Below are 21,042 nucleotides of genomic sequence, written 5' to 3' on the forward strand. Positions count from 1 at the left end.
TCTCGAAGACAAATCTGTAACCCCTTGGATATCAAATATGTTTGTGGTCGTACTAGAGAATTCTAAAAAATTTACTAAAGACATCTTGAGTATAAGTTCATGTGCTTTTTCTCTTCCTTCGCACACTAATCTGCTACTACAAATTAACTGTGCCCGGATCTGCTCAACAAAATCTTTGATCTACTCATCGGAATTGCTTCCCAGCAATACCACTACCTGCAAATCACTGCAATTGAGGCTCTTTGGATTTTTCGTTGCTTGCAAACTGAAAATCGAACCCTTCCTCTACTAATTTTCACTCCTAGCTGGCCTCTGCATAGATCCAAAAAATTTGCCCAGATACTCCCTCTAAAGCTACAAAATTTCTCCATTGTCACTAAGCCATTGATCTGTCTTCAAACACATTCTAATACCATGTGAAAATTTTCAAAAGAGAGAAAATAGTCTCCAAACGTCTTCGCTAGGGTTTCTTCTCCTTCGCTAGGTTTTTTCTCCTTCTTCCAACAATTTCACACTCCCTTTTCTTCTCCAACAACTGCAGATCAAACTTGTTGTGACTATGCTCCAAATGAGGTTGATTTGTTGCCTTTATATAGTGGATCATGCATTCCAATGAGGCCGACTTGTCTAGGTTGAGGCCAACTTGGTGGAGGCCAAAATGACTCACTTTACATTAAAATAAATTTCTTTCTTGCTAAACAAAGCCCAAGAAGGGTTTATTACTTGATGAAATGGACAAGGACTCTTGATATAAACCCTAGAAGCCTACAATGGAGGCTTTGACCTATTAATCATTGACCCAAGAATGAAACCCATGCTTTAATAAGTCAATTTATTTTATAATAAAATTCCTTTTTTTTTTACAAATTCATTACAATATGACTCAAATATAATTATGAAGACCGAAACTAGTTACATTCTTCAACACTCCCTCTTAATTAGGGAGGTATTCATAACTACATATATACAGAGGTACATGGAAGATCTCAAATGATTCTCTATGAAGAGTTATAGCACACACAATGCTACAGGTTAGATACTTGACCAGGGTATCTAACCGGGTGGGACTAAGGTGTGTCTCAATCTTTAGCCACTCTAGGTATCATCAGGGTTTAGCTCTAACACCAACCCAGGGATCTAGGTGTATATCCAAGTTTAGAGCTCCAAGACCAACACCGCCCTCCCTACTTCAAGATCTAGACATCATCACAGGCAAGCCAGATGTCCTGTCAAGCATCTTGTTGCCCCAAGATGCTTCATCTCTCCTTATCAACTAAACTAGATATGTGTAATATCCCTCCCCTTAATAATAAATAATAAATAATAAAAATAATAATTAATAATAGAAATAATAATAAATAAATCACTTAATAATAAATAATAAAAATAATAAATCATAAATGTTAAATAATAAATGATATTAAAAATATATACAAAGAAAATAAATAAAAATAATAAAAATAAAAATAGTAATAACCATACTAAAACTCTAAATAAGAATAAATATAAATAAAACAAGAAAACTATCAAAAAGAAGGAAATAAAACAAGAAAAGCTAAAAATCAAAAGAAAAGTAAAGAAATAAAACAAGAAAGCTAAAAATCAAAAGAAGTTGCATGTAGACACATGGAGTGTGTGCATGTGGCTCCCCTTCCAATGTTGTTCTATTTAATAGATGGTGAGGAAGATGAGAGGGGGCATTCCATCTTTCCGAGATTCTGTCTTTCATTCTCTTGGGAGAATGGTATACTAAGACCTAGGAGTCACTGGCAGTAGAACGTTGATTGAGGGCTCGGGGGTGGCCAGTTGTAGCAAGACGTTGCACAATTGAGCCTACGGTTGGGTGGAGAGTCGTCCCCAAAACCTTGTTGCGGTAAGCCTACTTCGACCACAGGAAAACAGGTAAGCACTATTCATTCAATTTGCATTTAGTTAATTAAAATCACGGTTATTGGGCTAGGTAAGTGGCACTCTCATTTAAATTAATGTTAAATTAGATATTTATTTTTTGGACTGTTACATATGGTATCAGAGCAAGTTCAAACCCTTCGGGACCTTATGGCTTTAAAATTTAGTAAAATTTAGTTAGTAAAATTTTAGTTAGTAAAACACAGGCAGAGAACTGTGCACTTCCTCGTGAGTTTGCGGCAGGTAACCGTATTTACCTGTTTGAGGGTGGCTTATATCTTGTTTACCTGTATCAGAGGCAGGTTCAACTCTCACGACCTATAAACATTTTAATGAAGAAAACTTCGATCTATGATTTACGGTGTTAGGGTTTTCATTTTTGTTTTTATTTTTTAGAAGCAAGCACAGAGTTTCGTTTGGAAAATAGACCGCGCCTATCTGTGGCTAGAAACTTGTGGTAAACTGACTATTTTTAAAGTATAGCAATATTACCATAGCAACTTATAAAGCTCTTTAAAACGAGTTTTTAGAGACATTCGTAGAATCGCTAAAACAGGTCAAACCAGTCGAGCAGACGTTTTGCTGTTATTTTTTTTTTATTATAACTGTTTCTATTCTGGCAGTAATTCTAGAAACATGTCCCCTAGGGCTGTACTGCACAGAGCAGTTCTACCTTTGCGTGCAGTAAGGGTGCATTGCGGTTCCTCCGCTGTACTGAATCTTTATCCAATGCAAGTTTCCGCTTTGGCCTTCTTTGCCTCTGCTTGCCGCGAATTTTGTTTTTTAAAGCCTGTGCTTGCTACAGATTTCATCCTTGTATTATAATTCCCCAATTTGTTGTTGCTCTTAACAACAGTCCGGGGATCAGAGCTAAATTTATGTGCAATCTCCACTATCCAAGTTTCCTAACTTCTCGCACACATTCTACAACAGAGCAGTTTCTATACCTTGTCTATACCTTTTCTATGTGTGAGAGTCCGTGATCATTGCATTTCTATACCTTTGTTTTTTCCAGAATTAGAACCCAATATGATTTACTATTCTTTTCAATGCTATCTGTCTACTCTCCAGAAATTCAAGATTTCTGTTATCCCAAGGATTTCCTTCTCAATCAATGGTTAAAATTTGCACTCTATTATATTTTTCAAATTAACAATTAACGTTTTCTTTATTATTCTTTGGGTACTTTTCAATCTTTTAAAAGACTATTTTTTTTTTTGTATCACAGGTTTCCTTCTTGCACATGCAAGAACAAATATATAATAACTTTGTTCCTAATGGAAAGTTAGGACTCGTCTTTTTACAAGTTGCAATTATCCTTAATCATGAAGACTCATAATACTCTGTTCCTAATGACCAGAAACCTTCTTCTTTTAGATGTTCTCTCCAATTTATTTTATTGCAAACAAATACATATACATCGACATCTGCGAAGCTCTAACTAGATACTTTGAGTACATACTGCACCAGCTTTTAACAACACACATAGAATGAGAATTTTTCTTTCCGCTAATAGCCCAAGAGAGAATATATATTTAGTGGATGTCATTGCACATGTTTGCCATATTCTCTTTCATCCATCTTCTCTTTCAGTAGATGATGGCCAGAGGAAAATTCTTCTTTCCACACATGAATATTTTATTGTGTGTGTTCCTATTTTTATTATTATCTATTTTGTATTCCAAGAATATTGATACATTAAAATAATTCACAAAATTTGATCCAAAGACGATGAAGATTGAATTTCATGTTAATCCATTAATCACTCAATCAAATTCAAACTTGGATGATAAAAACAACTTGATATCAATTATAGTTCTTTTGAAAGCCATTTTTATCGTTTTAAAATGAGCACCGGAATATTGAAAAAAAAAAGACAGCCGGATTCAATGTATGAGATATCATCCCAGTTGGAGAAGGACGAGTAGATCCACAACTGTGAAGCTTTAAGTAGACTCCATGATTTACATAGTACACTTGAGCTATTTTCACAGGGTCGATCAGACCACAGAGACAAGGAATGTTTTTTTTTTCAAAATAATCGTTAATGTTACTTCACATGCTTGCATATTCTTTTACAAAGTAACAGGTGAATTCTGGTTTACTTGAGATGTTGCCGTAGCAAAGGGTTGTTGCAGCGGATGATGATTTATTTTACATACAAACTCTGATAAATAGGTATGTAACATTTCAAACATTCCTAGGTTTTACAAATTGATAGCGAGCTATGAAAGAAAAAAAATAAAATAATAATGAGATGATATAAAACAAAAAATATACACAGAATTGTCGTATTCTTGTAGCCTATAACCGAAATAGCATCCAATGCGCTTTACAGGATTTCCATTGAAATGTAAGGTGGTTTATGTCCGGAAATGAAACACTTAGAAATGAAGCTTAGAACATTTTCAGATAAATACACAGTTGCAATATTTATTTAGCGAGCCAGAAATTCAGCATTTTCGAATTTATAAGACTTCTCTCATATGACTAAACCAAGCCACTTCACGCAATATTCAATATTCCATTTTTTTTTTTACATCCCAAATGAGATCAACTGCATTTTCAAGTATTTAGTTGATTTAGATTAAAATTTAAGATGGTGTATCGCAGAAAACGGTAAGTTTAGAAATGAAGCTAGTAGTACTAAGTTCATGGAAAAGAGGTTCGTATGAAGTTTGGTAAGTGTGGCTTAGTTATTATTAAAAAATGAGTTAGTATATTAGTTTGTGTCCTATATCAATGTTTTTTTTCCATATCTTATCTTCATGAAATTGTTGCTCTTCACAATAAAGTATCTAGAATGTCCTTGTGCAAGCGGTATTGCAGCAGAGACTCTGTTAGGTTGACTCAGTAATCCGTTTTTTTCCATGGGGTTTAATGATTGGCCTTGACTTTGATTTTTCCCTGAAAACACTTGTGTCTACCCTTCATGTAATCAGTCAGGACTTCAGAGCTCACCAGAAACTTCACCATCACCTTGGCATAGGAAGCCATGGCTAATTGGTCTGTATCGAATCCATCGAAGACAGAGTCGTAAAGGGCGTTGAGCTCTTGCGGGGTGGTCCTGACTTCCATGCCCATTTCGGACTCTAGCAGGCGGAAGCTCTCCAAGGCCTTCCGGAGCTCAGAGCGTGACAGGATCCCATCCTGGTTCGCGTCCAACTCCACGAACTTCTCATCCATTGTTTTGTTGAAAGCCTCATTGTCTTCAACAAATTTTCGAACTGTACTGCCGTCCAACACTACTGTGCTCATCCTCTTTTGGTGAAACAGAGAAATTTATGCTCCTGAATTATTTCCTTCTTGGATACAGAACGACCTTTGAAAGGAAAACTTGATTTTAGCAGATATCAGTAGGGTCAAAATAATGAGGTTCAAATACTTCACTAATTTAAAAATCAAGGATCTAAGTTAAATGTTTACTTACAATTTTTTTTATAGTCTTGTCCATCAGAGGGTAGGTAGATCTGGGGATGAATCAACCATATGGCCCCAAGCAGATGTTCGAATGGCGTGCATGGTGAGCGGTCTTAATTTCGATCGGTTTTTGTCTCTTGAAAGGAAGAATTGTTGCCTTTCCTTTGTGTAATTATATGTTCCCTTTTGGACGTATTACAGAGGTGGAAAAAAAAAATTGCGGGTTTGAACATGGGAATTTTAAGGAAATTCTTCATAAATTTTTTTTTTCTCTAAAATTATGTCGATGCCTATGTATCATAGCTAATAGGTTTGTTTAAGAGTTTCCTAGTTTTGTTTCATAAACACGATCCCCTCCCCTTCCAATTCCGTTAATTATGAATTCCAATTCCGTTGTTTACTTAGTATTTATATTCATTCTCTGGATCGAAATGGTGATTTTTCTTTAGGAAAGGGAATTTCTCCTACATATGCTGAATAGACAGATTGATGCTAGATTCTCTATGGTTAAAGATTGAGTTCTTTGAACTTAGAACAGGCAAACCCCACAAACGGCAGTGGTTTATTTTGATACCCAGATCCTGATTCAATATTTGAATACATCTTAATTACAATAAATATGTTATGAAATCTGTTTACTGCAATGCTTCTGACAATCCTTTTAGAAGAAAATCCTGGTAAATGAGAGGATAATTTGACCTTATTGGTTTGTGAAGGAAGAAAAAGGGATAAATGAGCATACGTAGGCTTGTCTTAAAGAAACGTTCTGACTGTTTTTTGTCATTCCATTTTTGATAAACAATTTGCAAGATAGAGATCTTTCATGTTTGGTAAACTAGTGAGTGAAGTGAGGGCGAGAAGTCTTAAGTCTTAAAATATCAATAATAAATATAGAACTTAGGTATACAATGTACACTATTGGTTTGTAAATAAGTTGGTAGTGGTAGAGATTTCTTGCATGAGAAGTAATGTCTTTTTCTATGATAGTGGCACTATATCTGTTGAAGAGATACCCATGTGCGCATCTACTAATCTATGTGTTGTTTGCTTGGATCATGTTTCCTATGGAGTAGTTCATGATTCAAGTTTTATTTATTTATTTATTTTTCTTTAATTCACATCTTTTTAATGATAATTATGAAGGATATTGTCAATTAGATTTATCTTTGTTAGTCAAAAAAATGATTGTTATCCTCTACACTTAATTTAAGTTCAATTTATACAAATAATATGTTGAGCTCATATCTATTGTTGATTTTACCATTGTAATGGCTGCAACAACAATAATATCCACTTATTTTCTTGTGAATATTGCTACCTTAGTCACTATTCTCCTTCGAAGGGGAAACCCTTTGAGCACTGAATTCTAGATAGATGCAAGTATATCATGTGTATCCGTATGTGACTCATCATAATATAACATAAAAATTCTCCATTACAGTATTAAGAGATATAATTTAATAATATAAGTGTATAGAAATAATATATATTCAGGAATGAAAGTGGACTTTGGTCATTTAAGACACATCTAATATATTTAATCAGTGATTTTGGAAAAATAAATATATTTAATATATTTAATTATTTTTGAAATTGATGAGATAATTTAATGAAGGTAAAACTTTATTAAATTCATAATTAGATAATTATTATTTTAATGAGTATTTATATATTATGACTTTTCAATGTCTATAAAATTTATGATGTGTTATACATTGTTTAATATCTCAACAAGTAAGTTTATAACAATATTGGGAGGATAAGATACAAATCACATATATTTATGTAGTTTTTATTTTACTTTTATAATTGGTAAATTATTAGAATTATATTTATTTTAATCCAATTTATGACAAGAGTAGCATAATAGAAATATGGTTTTACTTTACTTTTGATGGCCAGTGAAACTATACATCTGTAAATTAAATTATCTTACTTATTAAAATTCTTGTGAACTTTTGAAATTGGTAAGAGTTTGGATTTTGATATTTTTATGAGAATTTAAAACAAAGATATAAACATAGAACAAAGGAAATAAATTGATGATGTTTCCATGAAATTAAGATCAAGTGATGAATTCATGGAAATACATCTTAAACTATGAAGGTATTTTTCACATTCGTAATACTTGAATTCAGAAAACGTGCAAGGATGAGAACCATACTTGATTACTTACACAACTATGAGAATAGAAGTACACCCCCCTAAGGAGTACATGTCAAATCAAGTCAAATTGGAAGAAATAATTATAGCCCTTAAAATACTATCCATTTAATATCGAAGGGATAGTGAGAAAGGAGGAAAAGTTTATAAGTTTGATCTCTAAAGTTAGTGGTACATAACTAAGAAAGTTATGCTATGAAGGGAAGGGAAAATGATAAACTTACAATTTCCTATTGATGATAGTATAACCAACATGGAATGTTGAGATGAATGGAAAAGAATAATAGAATGATACTTGTGGCGGGTAAGGAAAAGTCTCATAAATAGGTGTAATAAATCAACAAGAAGTTATTTCTAGAACTAGATGGAAGATTTTGGATTTAGGAATTATCATAATTGAATAGCTTGGCACTCACAAGTGAATGATGATTGATGATGATTAGTGAGGGTCATAGTGATGACCTATACAATTTCAAATGGCCAAGATAGAAAGTATGAACTAGAACACTCATATTGGTGTAAGTTGACAAGTGATAGACTAAGAAAATGTCTATAGGAAAATATTAAAGGATAACAATTGTATATCATTAACAAAGAAGATGAATTTTATGAAGTTGTGGCTTATATTTATATAGTTGTTACAATAGTGATGATCTATAATTATGATGATTATGATATGCATAGGCACTATGATGTTATGTCGAGGTATATTGACATATTCATTTACTACGTGATGATAGGTATTTAATGTTGAATACTCATGATGGATATGATATGCATAACGTGGCATAGGAATTATGATGCTATAATATGAGGTTTATTGACATGTGGTTCATTTAAAATGTGAATTCATGATATGTATTTGATGCAAATATGTTGATGTTATAACTTATGATGGTATTTCATGAGGTGAAGCATGTGATAGTTGCATACAAATTTATGACATGCATGAGCACGCAGTTCGTTATTATCCATAATGTTGTGATTAACAATGATGAATGTTCTCATGATGACATGCAAGACTTGGCATGTGGATTATTTTCTATGATACTATGATGGTATAGCTAATGCATTGGTTGCATGTTGAGATGTGGTGATTGACAGGAAATCACAAATGGGCCGAGAGGGCTGGTTTATTTGATGATCTCGTGCGAGCCCATACGCACGAGGGAGAATAAGTAACACCATATGGGCTGGGGACAAAACTCAATCAACACTACATATGCCAGTGGTTCCTTTGTCTTGTGTATAGCTCTTGATGGATAGCTCTAGAAGAGCTATGGGACCATCTTGAGGAGGCCAAGTGCCTGATGTTCTAGGCTTGGTGCCTGTTATTGGATTGGGATGCCGAAGTCCGGAAGGGATGTAAAGGACTTCGATGCCTGGGGCTGTGCACCTTAGTAGTTGTGGAGGGAGTGGGCCAGCCTTGCCAGATGCCCGGGGTCATTGAGTACCGGACCGGATGCCTGCCTTGGGGCAGATGAGGTCTGAGTCAGGCGCGAGCCTTGGGGCCAGCCTTGGACTAGGATACAGACCGGGTCAGGTTTAGCCTGGTGCCGAAAGTGGGAAAAAGGACAGAGATTCCTTGAGATTTCCCGGGGTGTTGGGGACTTTCGATGCCTGCTGGTTATACTAGTTCAGCAGAGGGTGTTGGCAACATGAAGTTAATAAATAATAAATAATAAGTAATAAATAATTCAACTTAACTTCGGGACGAAGTTCCTTAAAGTGGGAGAGTGTGTAATATCCCTCCCCTTAGTAATAAATAATAAATAATAAATAATAGAAATAATAAATAATAATAAATAAATCACTTAATAATAAATAAAAATAATAATAAATCATAAATGTTAAATAATAAATGATATTAAAAATATATACAAAGAAAATAAATAAAAATAATAAAAATAAAAATAGTAATAACCATACTAAAACTCTAAATAAGAATAAATATAAATAAAACAAGAAAACTATCAAAAAGAAGGAAATAAAACAAGAAAAGTTAAAAATCAAAAGAAAAGTAAAGAAATAAAACAAGAAAGCTAAAAATCAAAAGAAAAGTAAAGAAATAAAACAAGAAAGCTAAAAATCAAAAGAAGTTGCATGTAGACACATGGAGTGTGTGCATGTGGTTCCCCTTACAATGTTGTTCTATTTAATAGATGGTGAGGAAGATGAGAGGGGGCATTCCATCTTTCTGAGATTCTGTCTTTCATTCTCTTGGGAGAATGGTATACTAAGACCTAGGAGTCACTGGCAGTAGAACGTTGATTGAGGGCTCGGGGGTGGCCAGTTGTAGCAAGATGTTGCACAATTGAGCCTACGGTTGGGTGGAGAGTCGTCCCCAAAACCTTGTTGCGGTAAGCCTACTTCGACCACAGGAAAACAGGTAAGCACTATTCATTCAATTTGCATTTAGTTAATTAAAATCATGGTTATTGGGCTAGGTAAGTGGCACTCTCATTTAAATTAATGTTAAATTAGATATTTATTTTTTGGACTGTTACAATATGTCCACCAATCCAAGCATGCTTGAAATATTCAACCTTCTTATGGAGAGATCTGCATAAACACAACCCCCATTAGTAATCAACTTTCACTATACATATTTAACACAAACCTTCAGGGTCCTTAATCATTCTAATGTTGTTTAGATAATCATATCAAACACATCTAATCGGAAGCTTTACTTCTTTAACATTTCCAGCGCACCAAACTCAGCCTCAACACTTCTTCCAAAAACATCCAAGTCTTGTTCACAACTTTATCAATCACGAATAACCATCAGTATTGCTTCAGCTAAAACATCCTTATGGATTTTTCATCAGGTCATTCACTTCTCTTCAAGCTCCCTCTTTCCATCATGCTCCACATCATCATCAAATTACCATCAAAGATGAGGTAAGCATCTTCGTCATCTTCAAGACTATATACCTGTAAACCTTTAACAACAAGTACAACCAAACAAAAATACATATGTGCAAGAGCATGAAGTCAAGTATGTCATTATAGAATATCAGATTTTAGACATTCAATACCTAAACCTAATTAGGATTTATAATCAATCAAAAGTTTCATCCATTAGAATTTTGCAGCAACATTTACTAGGGTTTTGTCATAAACCTTAGATTTCACAATCAAAACTAAATCATATAAATAATCGAAAACATTGTAATTCTAGGGTTTCATTGTCATGCCCTATAATAACACTCTCTACTAGGGTTTTGTTACAAACCCTATATTTCAAAATCTAAAACATGAATATGACCAATCAAGTTAGCATACCAACATTTCATCTCTAGGATTCCATTACTATTTCCTAGAAACTTATATTAGTCTCATATTAGGGTTTTATCGTAAAACTCTAGATACAAACATGGAACTCCAAAATTAGATACACAACAATTTTTTTAACCAAGCTAGTGTTTCAATTATATAGAAGCATATATACCCAAAGATCCATTTCTAGGATTTCATATTGACTATTACAAGGGTTTTGTCATAATCCCTAAGTTACAAAACCCTAAGGAAACTAGGGTTTCTACGCATCAACAACAAATCCTAAAAGGCTAGGGTTTTACCATAACATTTCCAAAACCCAAAACATAAAGAAAAGAAGAAAAAATGAATTTTAAAAGTGTCATTTGTCCCTCCAAGTTGCCAAGTCATCTCTCTAGGAAGACAAGTCAGCCTGCCCAAAGGACGTGACCCTTCGCATGAAGAAACAACTATAAATTGGCACCTATCCTCCACCATTTGGCAAGAAGTTCAGTGAACATCCATGGTAAAAATTCGGATGACTGAGGCATATCATTATGTGACATACGAACTTACTAAGGCACTGTTGTTTTCAAAGAACACAAGCTATATGAAGAGTATTATCTCTGTGGATAATGTGAGATAAAGATGGATTGTTATCTCTGTGAAACATAAGTTGCAAGAAGGGTCTATATCTCTGTGATGCGAGTTACAAGAAATGTCTATATCTGTGTGATGCAAGTTGTAGGAAGGGTCTATACTTCTATGATGCGACTTGAAGGAAGGGTCTATATCTCTGTGATGTGAGTTGCAGGAAGGGTCTATATCTTTGTGATGCAAGTTGCAAGAAGGTTCTATATCTTTGTGAAATGCGAGTTGCAGGAAGGGTCATTATCTCTATGGAATACATTATCTCTATGGAATACGAGTCATCTAAGAGACCCTATCTCTACAAGACATGACATTTAAGGACAGGCATGTGTCAGACTTATTGAAGGCATAATTTGGGCTATGGATGGAGGGCTGAATTGTCATTTGGATCAGTGGTTAGTTTGACTTGGATTTCTCTTGTTGGCAAAGAGTCTATAAGGAAAGGATTGTTGGGTTTTCCCTTTGTGGGTTTTGCCCTAGCCTCTGGCATAATCTTTGGTTTCTGTTGTCTTTTTTGTGCATAGTATTTGTGTAATTGCTCGATGATCTAATGAATGAAGTAAAAACTAAATGGAAAATACATACATAAACAATCACATGTAATTACCATGATAAGAAATTCAACCTTTCATTTGAATTTCAACAGTACCTTGAATCCATCTGTCTCAAAAGATTTGGGGCTTGTATCAATATTTGTAAAATTAAGATATCCACATGTCTCTATTAAGATGAAGCTTTTATCTTAACATCAACTTAGACATGAAGTTAAAAGTTTACACCCTATAATGACAAACCAAATAGGAAAATTGCACCAAGGAAAACTAATAAAAAAATAAAACATGCAGTTCAATAAAGTTGGCATTATATTAAATATAAAAAGAACAAACAAAAAGATTGTTCATATCCTTATCAATGATCAGAAATACATGAGATAAAACACATACCGGTTCAACCTTCTTTAGAACTGATTTCCCAGTGTTCATATCATAGTCATAAATGGATGGAGGTGTATGCAATGAACCATACGTGTATCTCAGTATATGAGAATTGAACTGTGATTCCACTGGTGAAACTGAATAGATGGGATCAATAAATTGAATAGTCTGACCACTGGAAAGGCTTTCAATAGGTTCTCCTACAGGTGGCAGGTGATAGATAGTTACTTTAACCAAACCATTTTCAAGCTCATACACAACAAGATGATCCTTGAATGCTTGCGAAGCCTGCAATTTTATACTGTAGAAATAGCAAATATTTATCAGTACTTTTGTCTCTCATACATAAATTAACGCATCTCAATTTTTACCATGAACTAAATTACATCCTTTTTTCCTTTACGTAAAACAATGGCCCTTTCTTTTGAAAGTAGGCTCCCAGAAAATAAAAATAAAAATGCTTACATGGAAAACCAATTTATATAACAGCAATATTTTTTCAGCTTACTAAAAATTATAGCCATTAGAGCATAGTTCAGTTTCCTGTTTAATCCTTCCATATATGATATGTAGTAGTCATAGCAAGATTCTAATTCTACGAGTGCTTTAATCTAGAAATGAGTATGTAGTTCAGAACTTTCACCATTACCTAAATTGCCTCCCAATACGTATTGCAGATAACAACACACAGAAAAACAATTTGTAAAACACCATCATAGCTCAGCTTACATGTTTATTCTTTACAGTAATAGAGTTTTGTTTGTGCAGTTTGATGAATTGGAAAGATATACTGTTTATAGCATATACTGCAACTATACACTGTTATGCAATGCAATAACAACTGACAAAAAGAAATCCAATAGCTAAAGTAGATATTAAATCATTCCCACCTCTTATTTGACTTCAGAATGCATATTAACAGTTAAAAGAACATCGATATCATACCATGGCATCGGCATACATTGGTTCAACAACTTCATGGAGGCTATCCATCCAGTCTTGGCAGGGATAAAATAAGAAACAGCTAGAGCCTTCAAACATAGAACACATATGTAAACTCTTATTCCAGCAAAGTACATAACATTTTGCAACAGCTTCAATGTGCAGGAGTTATGTATTGCCCCAAATCCAGGGTTACAGTTACCAAATTGTAGCTTTTAATCCAAATAATCTCTAACAAATAACTCCAACGAAACTATTGCTCTATCCATAGTATCTATTACCCACCAAAATGGGTAACCCCATAGGAGGAAATTTTTTCTTGTATATTTGACAACCAGCAGCCCCTGCCAGCCACCATTAGACAATGATATGCCATATGTCTCAGCCATTTGCATCATCCATGTGCCTCTCATCATCCCGATCCAGCATTAATGCTTGAATGAAGGTGGACTGCTATTCAAAATGTACTCTGATCATTTTGCAATTGGGTGCTTATACTTGTTTGTTTTGGGCATTTAGTACAAATGGTGGGGTGATCTGGAAGATTGACAGACCTTGACCATAATTTTGTTCTCTCACCTTACCAAGGGGGTTAATCTTTGACCTTAGTCTTGTGGGACCTCCCCTATGTGAAAATTTCTAAATAGAAATCCTACTGCAGTGATTAATATTATTTCTTCTACTTATTACCTTGGAAATAAGTTATCTACAGTATTCTTATGGCAAATATCGAAATATATTCTACTGCAGCCTTCACAACTAAAACATTGCAGAAAGTAAATGTAAGGAAATACACTGGCACTGTGACTGGCACAAATACAATCACAATGACACAGTTATTTTTGGACAATCGTCCCCGAAAAAACCCAATGTGGGAAAACCAGTGTAGCAAATGAGGGTTTTATTATTCTTTAACCAATTCTCTTGTACACAATTATAGCTAGCAAAATAGGAATGAGAAATGTTATAGACACTTCTTGACCAATTTCTACCCTAGATGAAGCACTTCTCCTCCTCCGGAATCCTTCTGATTCTCTCTGCGTCAAACTACTCTCCTAGGCTCAGCGTCAAGCTGCCTATGCAGGCTTTGCATCACACTGCCTCTGCACTGCTTCTTTTTGCTGCAGCCTGTTCCTGTTATGCGTCTTGCCACCTTGGACTCTCTAAATGTGTTGATGCCCTCTCTCTCTGTCTCACTTGCAACTCTCTCTTTGAATCGATTTTCTCCTGCCGAACTTTGACCAGTGAGAAAATCGATCTCACTCGGGTAACAGAGTATTTGCATGTGGTGTATGTTCCAAATGACCCTCAAGCCCCTTCTTATATCTTCCCGTTGGACAACCAACAACCTAGATTAACTCCTAATCAAAGGCTCGGATCATTTTGAATTGATCTTCATCTTTATCTAGAAAGATTCACCCACAATTAGATTAATACTCATTAATATTTTAATTTTCTTAGGTTTAGACTTAGGAACCCCATTAAAAATATTAATTATTTTAATATAATCATCTTTGGGTGGAATTTCCCAAAACGGTTTCTGGGTTCTTTGGAATGCATGTGCCCAAGCCTCCCTACAAAATTTGAGACCTAGAGCACATCCGATGCTATCCCAAATAAACACTCCCTCTTAGCGAGGAATGTACTCTAGCAATATATTGTTGTTGCATACTACTCTGACTTTGAAGCATCGTCCTCCACGCTGTTGATGTCTGACATGTTGTCCACCAACTACTGCACTACTATTGTAACTATACTGCTGCCTTTGACACTGCCACTGCCAATGTTACATCTGACTACAACTCCCTCTGAATTTCCACATCTGTGTTGCTGCTGGCACTGCCACTGCCAACTATCCTGCACTGCAAACTGCTGCTGCTATTGAAACAGGTTTTCAACCATACCCATCTACTCTCTGAACTGAGTGAACTTATCTCTTCCGAGAGCCTTTGTGAGTATATCGGCCACCTACTCTCCCGTAGGAACATACTGTAGTCTACTTCCCCATGTTGAACACAGTCTCTGATAAAGTGGCAACATATATCTATATGTTTCAACCGATCATGAAATACTGGATTCTGAGAGAGTTTGATACAACTCTGATTATCGCAGTAAACCTTGGTCGCTTCCATCCTTTTTATGAATAAGCTCACAAGCAACTTTCTGAGACATATGGCTTCGCACGTCGCTGTGCTGGCTGCCATATATTCTGCTTCTATTGAACTCAATGTTACCAATTTCTGCTTCCCGTTCCACCAAGATATCATCCCTGATCCAACACTGAAGCAGTACCCTGAGGTACTTTTTTGGTCTAATGAATTACTTGCCCAATCTATATCAATGAACCCAGTCAAACTGACGTCCTCCCCTCTAGAGTACTTCAACCCATATCCGATTGTTCCATGTACATGCCTAAGAATATGTCTTGTTGCTGCCCAATGCACCCTTTTTGGTTCCACCATGAACTGACTAAGAGTGTTGACAGCAAAACAAATGTCTGGCCTAGTGTTGACCAAATACATAAGCGACCCAATGAGCTGCCTGTACAAGGTGGGATCTACTTCTTTGTCCTTTGATGCATCTATTTTCTTCCATTTAGTGATCATGGGAGTAGCCATGGGTCAGAAATCCTTTATTCTAAATTTCTTCAGAATTTTTGTAGTGTACCTTCCTTGTCCAAGGAATATCTCCCCATTCTTCTACTAAACTTCCAACCCTAGAAAATAATGCATCAATCCCCAAGTCCTTCATGTCAAATTCAGCTTCAAGATTCTTCTTGCAGTCCTGGATGAGTCTAGATGACCCAGTTAGGAACATGTCATCTACATATAGTACCAGAATAAGTGGCTCATTCTCTACCAACAAATAGTAGAGATTGGGATCAGCTTCACTCTTAACAAATCCCAACTGTTGCAAGTAAATATCAATTCAACCATACCATGCTCTGGGTTCCTACTTGAGCCCGTACAAAGCTTTCTTTAAGCTGCAAACATGAGTTTCGAAGCCTTCGGGTTGTTCTATATACACCTCCTCTTCTATCACTCCGTTCAAAAATGTTGTCTTGACATCCATCTTGTGAATCTCCCATCCCATTTGAGCTGGTGGGGATGTAATAGATTTGATAGAGGTGTATCGAGCAACTGGGGCGAAGGTCTCTTCATAGTCTATTCCTTCTTTCTAAGCATACCTGTTTGCCACGAACCTTGCCTTGTACTTCTCTATGCTACCGTCTGCAGCATACTTGTTGATTTGGGGTAGCATCAGATGTGCTCTAGCCACAAATTTGGTGGAGAGGTTGGGGCACATGAGATCTCCAATACCTAGAAAGGGTTTGGGCAAATTCTAAACAGATCAAGAGGTATTAAAATAATTAATATTTTTAATGGAGTCCCTAAGTCTAAAGTTAGGGAAAATAAAATATTAATGTGTATTAATATGAATCTTTGTTAGAGTGGTCCAAAAGACATGGATCAAGCCAGATCTAATCTTAGCTGTTGATTAGGGACTTAATCTCGGCCGTTGAGATGTCAACAGGAAAAGTATAAGAGGAGGCTTGAGGGTCACTTGGAGAAAACACCAGAGTGATTAGTCATTCTATTCTCTAGAGCGGGGTTTGCTAAGAGAGATAGAATTAGTGATCGGGAGATGCAGCTGAGGGGCATTTGAGTACAGAGAGACATAGAGGCAAAGATAGTGCCGAGGGAGTAGCGTAGTAGCCATGGATAGTGATGCAGAGCCAGCCAGGGCTCACCCAGGGCCACACAGAAGCAGCCGGGAGTTGCGCAGAGCCTCAGAGAGGCCAGCGTTGCTGATGCAGAGGGCCAGAGAGCTGACGCAGGGCCAGCGTGAGGAAGGGAGGGGTTGACACAGTCCAGAGAGAGGCTAACGCTGGGGTTTCTGGGGTAGATTGGTGCTGAGTAGCTAACGGAAGGATTATTCGTGGTTTCAACCAGGAGATTTGTCAGAAAATGAGAGGTATTACTACCAAGGAAATTCTCTGTTGGGTAGGCCAGTTTCGGCACCCAAATTGTACTCTGATATTGCTTAACAAGAAAACCCTCAGAAAGCTGCACCAGTTTTCCCACATTGGGTCTTTCCGAGAACATTAGTCCAAAAAAAATGGTGTCATACAGTGTGTTTGTTTCTGTTTCTTTTAGTTGCTGATCTGTTGTATTTTGAGCATGCACTAGTGTTTATTTTCAGTATTTACATTGTAAATAACTTGTTAAGGAAAATAACAAGTAGGTAGGAATAAATCAGATAAAGTGCATGGAGGGTTTCTAACTAAGTAAACTTAGAAACTTCAACATGGTATCGGAGCGTGATTGCAGATCACAAGAGAACTAAAGGACATCAGTTGAGCAAAGCAATAGCAGCAGAAAACAGATGTCCTGAGGTGACAGAATTTGTTTCTGGCAGAGCAGCAATAAGGAAGGGTGACGCAATGCCTACGTCATCAAGGGTGAGCAGGGAAGAGGCAGCATAGAGGCTAAGGAAGGCAAAAGAAGCCTCACGCAGAGCCACGTAGTAGCTGGGAGGGCTGACGCAGTTAGCTAAGGAGGCCAAGTTGTTGGTGCCGGGATTGCGCAGAGCCTAGGAGCTCTCACCTTCAAGTTGTTGGGGTTTAGAAGGCTGCGGGAATATTGCAAAGTGGAGTTGGTGAGGTACTGTAATCAGAACAGTACCTGACAGAGCAAGGCCAGAGGAGTTGTTACCGAGGGTTTCTAGACGAGGAACCTGGATTAGTAGTGCAATCGCACAAGACGATCAGAGAAGGGGGCATCTCGGCAAGCGGCAGAAGGATTTCCAAAATAGTAGTTGAGATGTGGGAGGCTCTCAAGAACCTGCACTAGCATACTTCTGTGTAGAGAAAAATGCTGCTCGAGAACCAGATGAGGTCGTATCACGTGAACAAGGGTTAATCGATTGACACCTTCCTCGGAAGACTGAATAAGAACCGAGACCAGTTGACTGCTATATGAGCGACACCAAATCAGGAGCTTATGGTGAGAATAGCCCTGAATGTTGTCTCAGAAGATTGGGAAATGTTTGTCCAGAGTATCCTGGGCAGAGGGACTCTCCCACCTTGGGACGAGATGTGGGCAGCTCTTCGCCAAGAAGAGATCAGATGGTAGTCGAAGACAGGTAGCAGTAGCAAAGGGATCAAGGTCAAGCAGGAGGAGCAGGATGTGGCCCTAGCATCTGAGGGAAAGCAGGAGAAGCGGAAGAAGAAAGATCTCCCCAAGATCGAATGCTTCCACTGTGGGGAGATGGGTCATTATGCAACCCAGTGCCCAAGGAAGAAGAGTAAGGGACAGTCTTCCGAGACTAAGGCAGCGCCAGCACGGGTAGAGAAAGAAGTTTTGATAGACGATGACTGTACATGAGTGCACACGCACCACTTGAGCGGAAGTGGGGAGACATCGAGCTGTAGTCAGATGGACTACAGGCGATGAGGAGCAAGATCCTCGAGGTACCCAGCCTCTTGGATTAGACCTTGCTATGGGAGCCCCATCGAGGAGTAGCAGGACTGGCTGAGTGGGTAGAGACGGATATGGATGGAGCGGCAGAGAGAGCTACAGTGTAGGAGTCCTGAGACAGCGCAGAGCTAGTAGGCTGCAGCATTGCGAGAGGCACAGGAGTGTTGCACCAGTGCAGGATGGCACAGAGAGATGTGCAATGGTGCGAGATGCAGGGAGTTGTTGCAGCAGCGCAGAGGTCAAAGACGGAGCACTTGTTAGCGACAGAGGGAGCTTCAACATCAATGGGTGTCTCTAGCCCAACAGGGAGGTCAGTTGGGAGATTAGTTACTTACTTCTCAGTAACTGAGTTGCAGTGCAGCAATGGGCAGCACGATGCAACATGATGAGAGGAGGTGCAATGCGGATGCAGTTCTGGAAGAAAGGACCAGCATCAACACAGATGTAGAGGGAGTTGTCGTACAGATGTAGCAGTGGTAGTGGCAGAACCATGGGCAGCAGTATAAGAGGCAGCAATGCAAAGGTTGTTGGGCAGGAAGACCTAGCATCAACACAGGTACCGATGCCGGATGATCACAGTAATACTCAATGGAGAGTATTGTTAGAGCACAGTCCTCGCTAAGAGGGAGTGTTGATTTGGGGTAGCATCGTATGTGCTCTAGCCACAAAATTTGGTGGAGAGGTTGGGGCACATGAGATCTCCAATACCTAGAAAGGGTTTGGGCAAATTCTAAACAGATCAGGATATATTAAAATAATTAATATTTTTAATGGAGTCCCTAAGTCTAAACTTAGGGAAAATAAAATATTAATGTGTATTAATATGAATCTATGTTAGAGTGGTCCAAAAAAATGGATCAAGCCAGATCTAATCTTAGCCGTTGATTAGAGACTTAATCTCGGTCATTGAGATGTCAACAGGAAAAATATAAGAGGAGTCTTGAGGGTCACTTGGAGAATACACCAAAGTGATCAATCATTCTATTCTCTAGAGCGAGGTTTGCTAAGAGATAGAATTAGTGATCGGGAGATGCAGTTGAGGGGCATTTGAGTACAGAGAGACAGAGAGGTAGAGATAGTGCCTGGGGAGCAGTGCAGTAGCCATGGAGAGTGACACAAAGCCAGCCAGGGCTCACGCAGAGGCAGCCAGGAGTTGCGCAGAGCCTCAAAGAGGCCAGCGTTACTGACGCAAAGGGCCAGAGGACTGAAGCAGAGCCGGCGTGAGGAAGAGAGGGGCTGACGCAGTCCAAAGAGAAGCTGACACTAGGGTTTTTGGGGCATATTGGTGCTGAGTAGATGCCGGAAGGATTATCAGGGGTTTCAGCCAGGAGATTTGTCAGAAACTGACAGGTATTACTGCCAAGGAAATTCACTGATGCGTAGGCCAGTTTCGGCACCCAGATTGTACTTTGATATTGCTTAATAAGAAAACCCTCAGATAGTTGCACTGGTTTTTCCACATTGGGTTTTACTGGAGACATTACTGTAAAAATAATGGTGTCACATGGTGTGTTTGTTTCTGTTTCTTTTAGTTGCTGATTTGTAATATGTTGAGCATGCACTAGTGTTTATTTTCAGTGTTTACATTGTAAATAACTTCCAAAGGAAAATAACAAGTAGGTAGGAATAAATCAGATAAAGTGCATGGAGGGTTTCTAACTAAGTAAACTTAGAAACTTCAACATGGTATCAAAGCGTGATTGCAAATCACAGGAGAACTAAAGGACATCAGCCGAGCAAAGCAATAGTAGCAGAAAACAACTGTCCCGAGGTGACAGTTGTTGTTTCTAGCAGAGCAGCAACAAGGAAGGGTGACGCAGTGCCTGCGTCGTCAAGGGTGAGCAGGGAAGACGCAGCGTAGAGGCTAAGGTAAAAGAAGCCTCACGCAAAGCCATGCAGTAGCTGGGAGGGCTGATGTACTTAGCTGAGGAGGCCGAGTTGCTGGTGCCGGGATTGCGCAGAACCTAGGAGCTCTCACCTTCAGGTTGCTAAGGTTTAGAAGGTTGTGAGAATATTGCAGAGTGGAGTTGGTGAGGTATTGTAGTCAGAACAGCACCTGACAAAGCAAGGCCAGAGGAGTTGTTACAGAGGGTTTCTAGCCGAGGAACCTGGATCAGCAGTGCAGTTGCTCAAGACGATCAAAGTAGGGGGCATCTCGACAAGCGGCAGAAGGATTTCCAGGAGGAAAATCAAGACTCAAAGGGAGTCCAAAAGAGAACTTCCAAACGAGAAGTAGAGACTCAGAGAAGTCGAACGGAGAACTTACAAGAGGGAAGTAAAGGAGT

General features: G+C 37.8%; 1 protein-coding gene across 1 annotated transcript in view; it reads right to left on the reverse strand.

Annotated features, from left to right (window-relative positions):
* LOC149208304 (uncharacterized) overlaps window positions 1–21,042 on the reverse strand; it is a 356,138-nt gene that overhangs the window by 226,637 nt on the left and 108,459 nt on the right. Inside the window, exon 5 of the mRNA XM_089398295.1 lies at window positions 12,345–12,636. Coding sequence (XP_089254421.1) covers window positions 12,345–12,636 — 292 coding nt within the window. The remainder of the gene's footprint in view (window positions 1–12,344; window positions 12,637–21,042) is intronic.

The sequence above is a fragment of the Pinus tabuliformis genome, chromosome 1_2 (assembly GCF_031772625.1).
Source record: "Pinus tabuliformis cultivar Carrire ecotype Pingquan chromosome 1_2, CPIR1, whole genome shotgun sequence".
Classification (NCBI taxonomy): Eukaryota; Viridiplantae; Streptophyta; class Pinopsida; order Pinales; family Pinaceae; genus Pinus; species Pinus tabuliformis.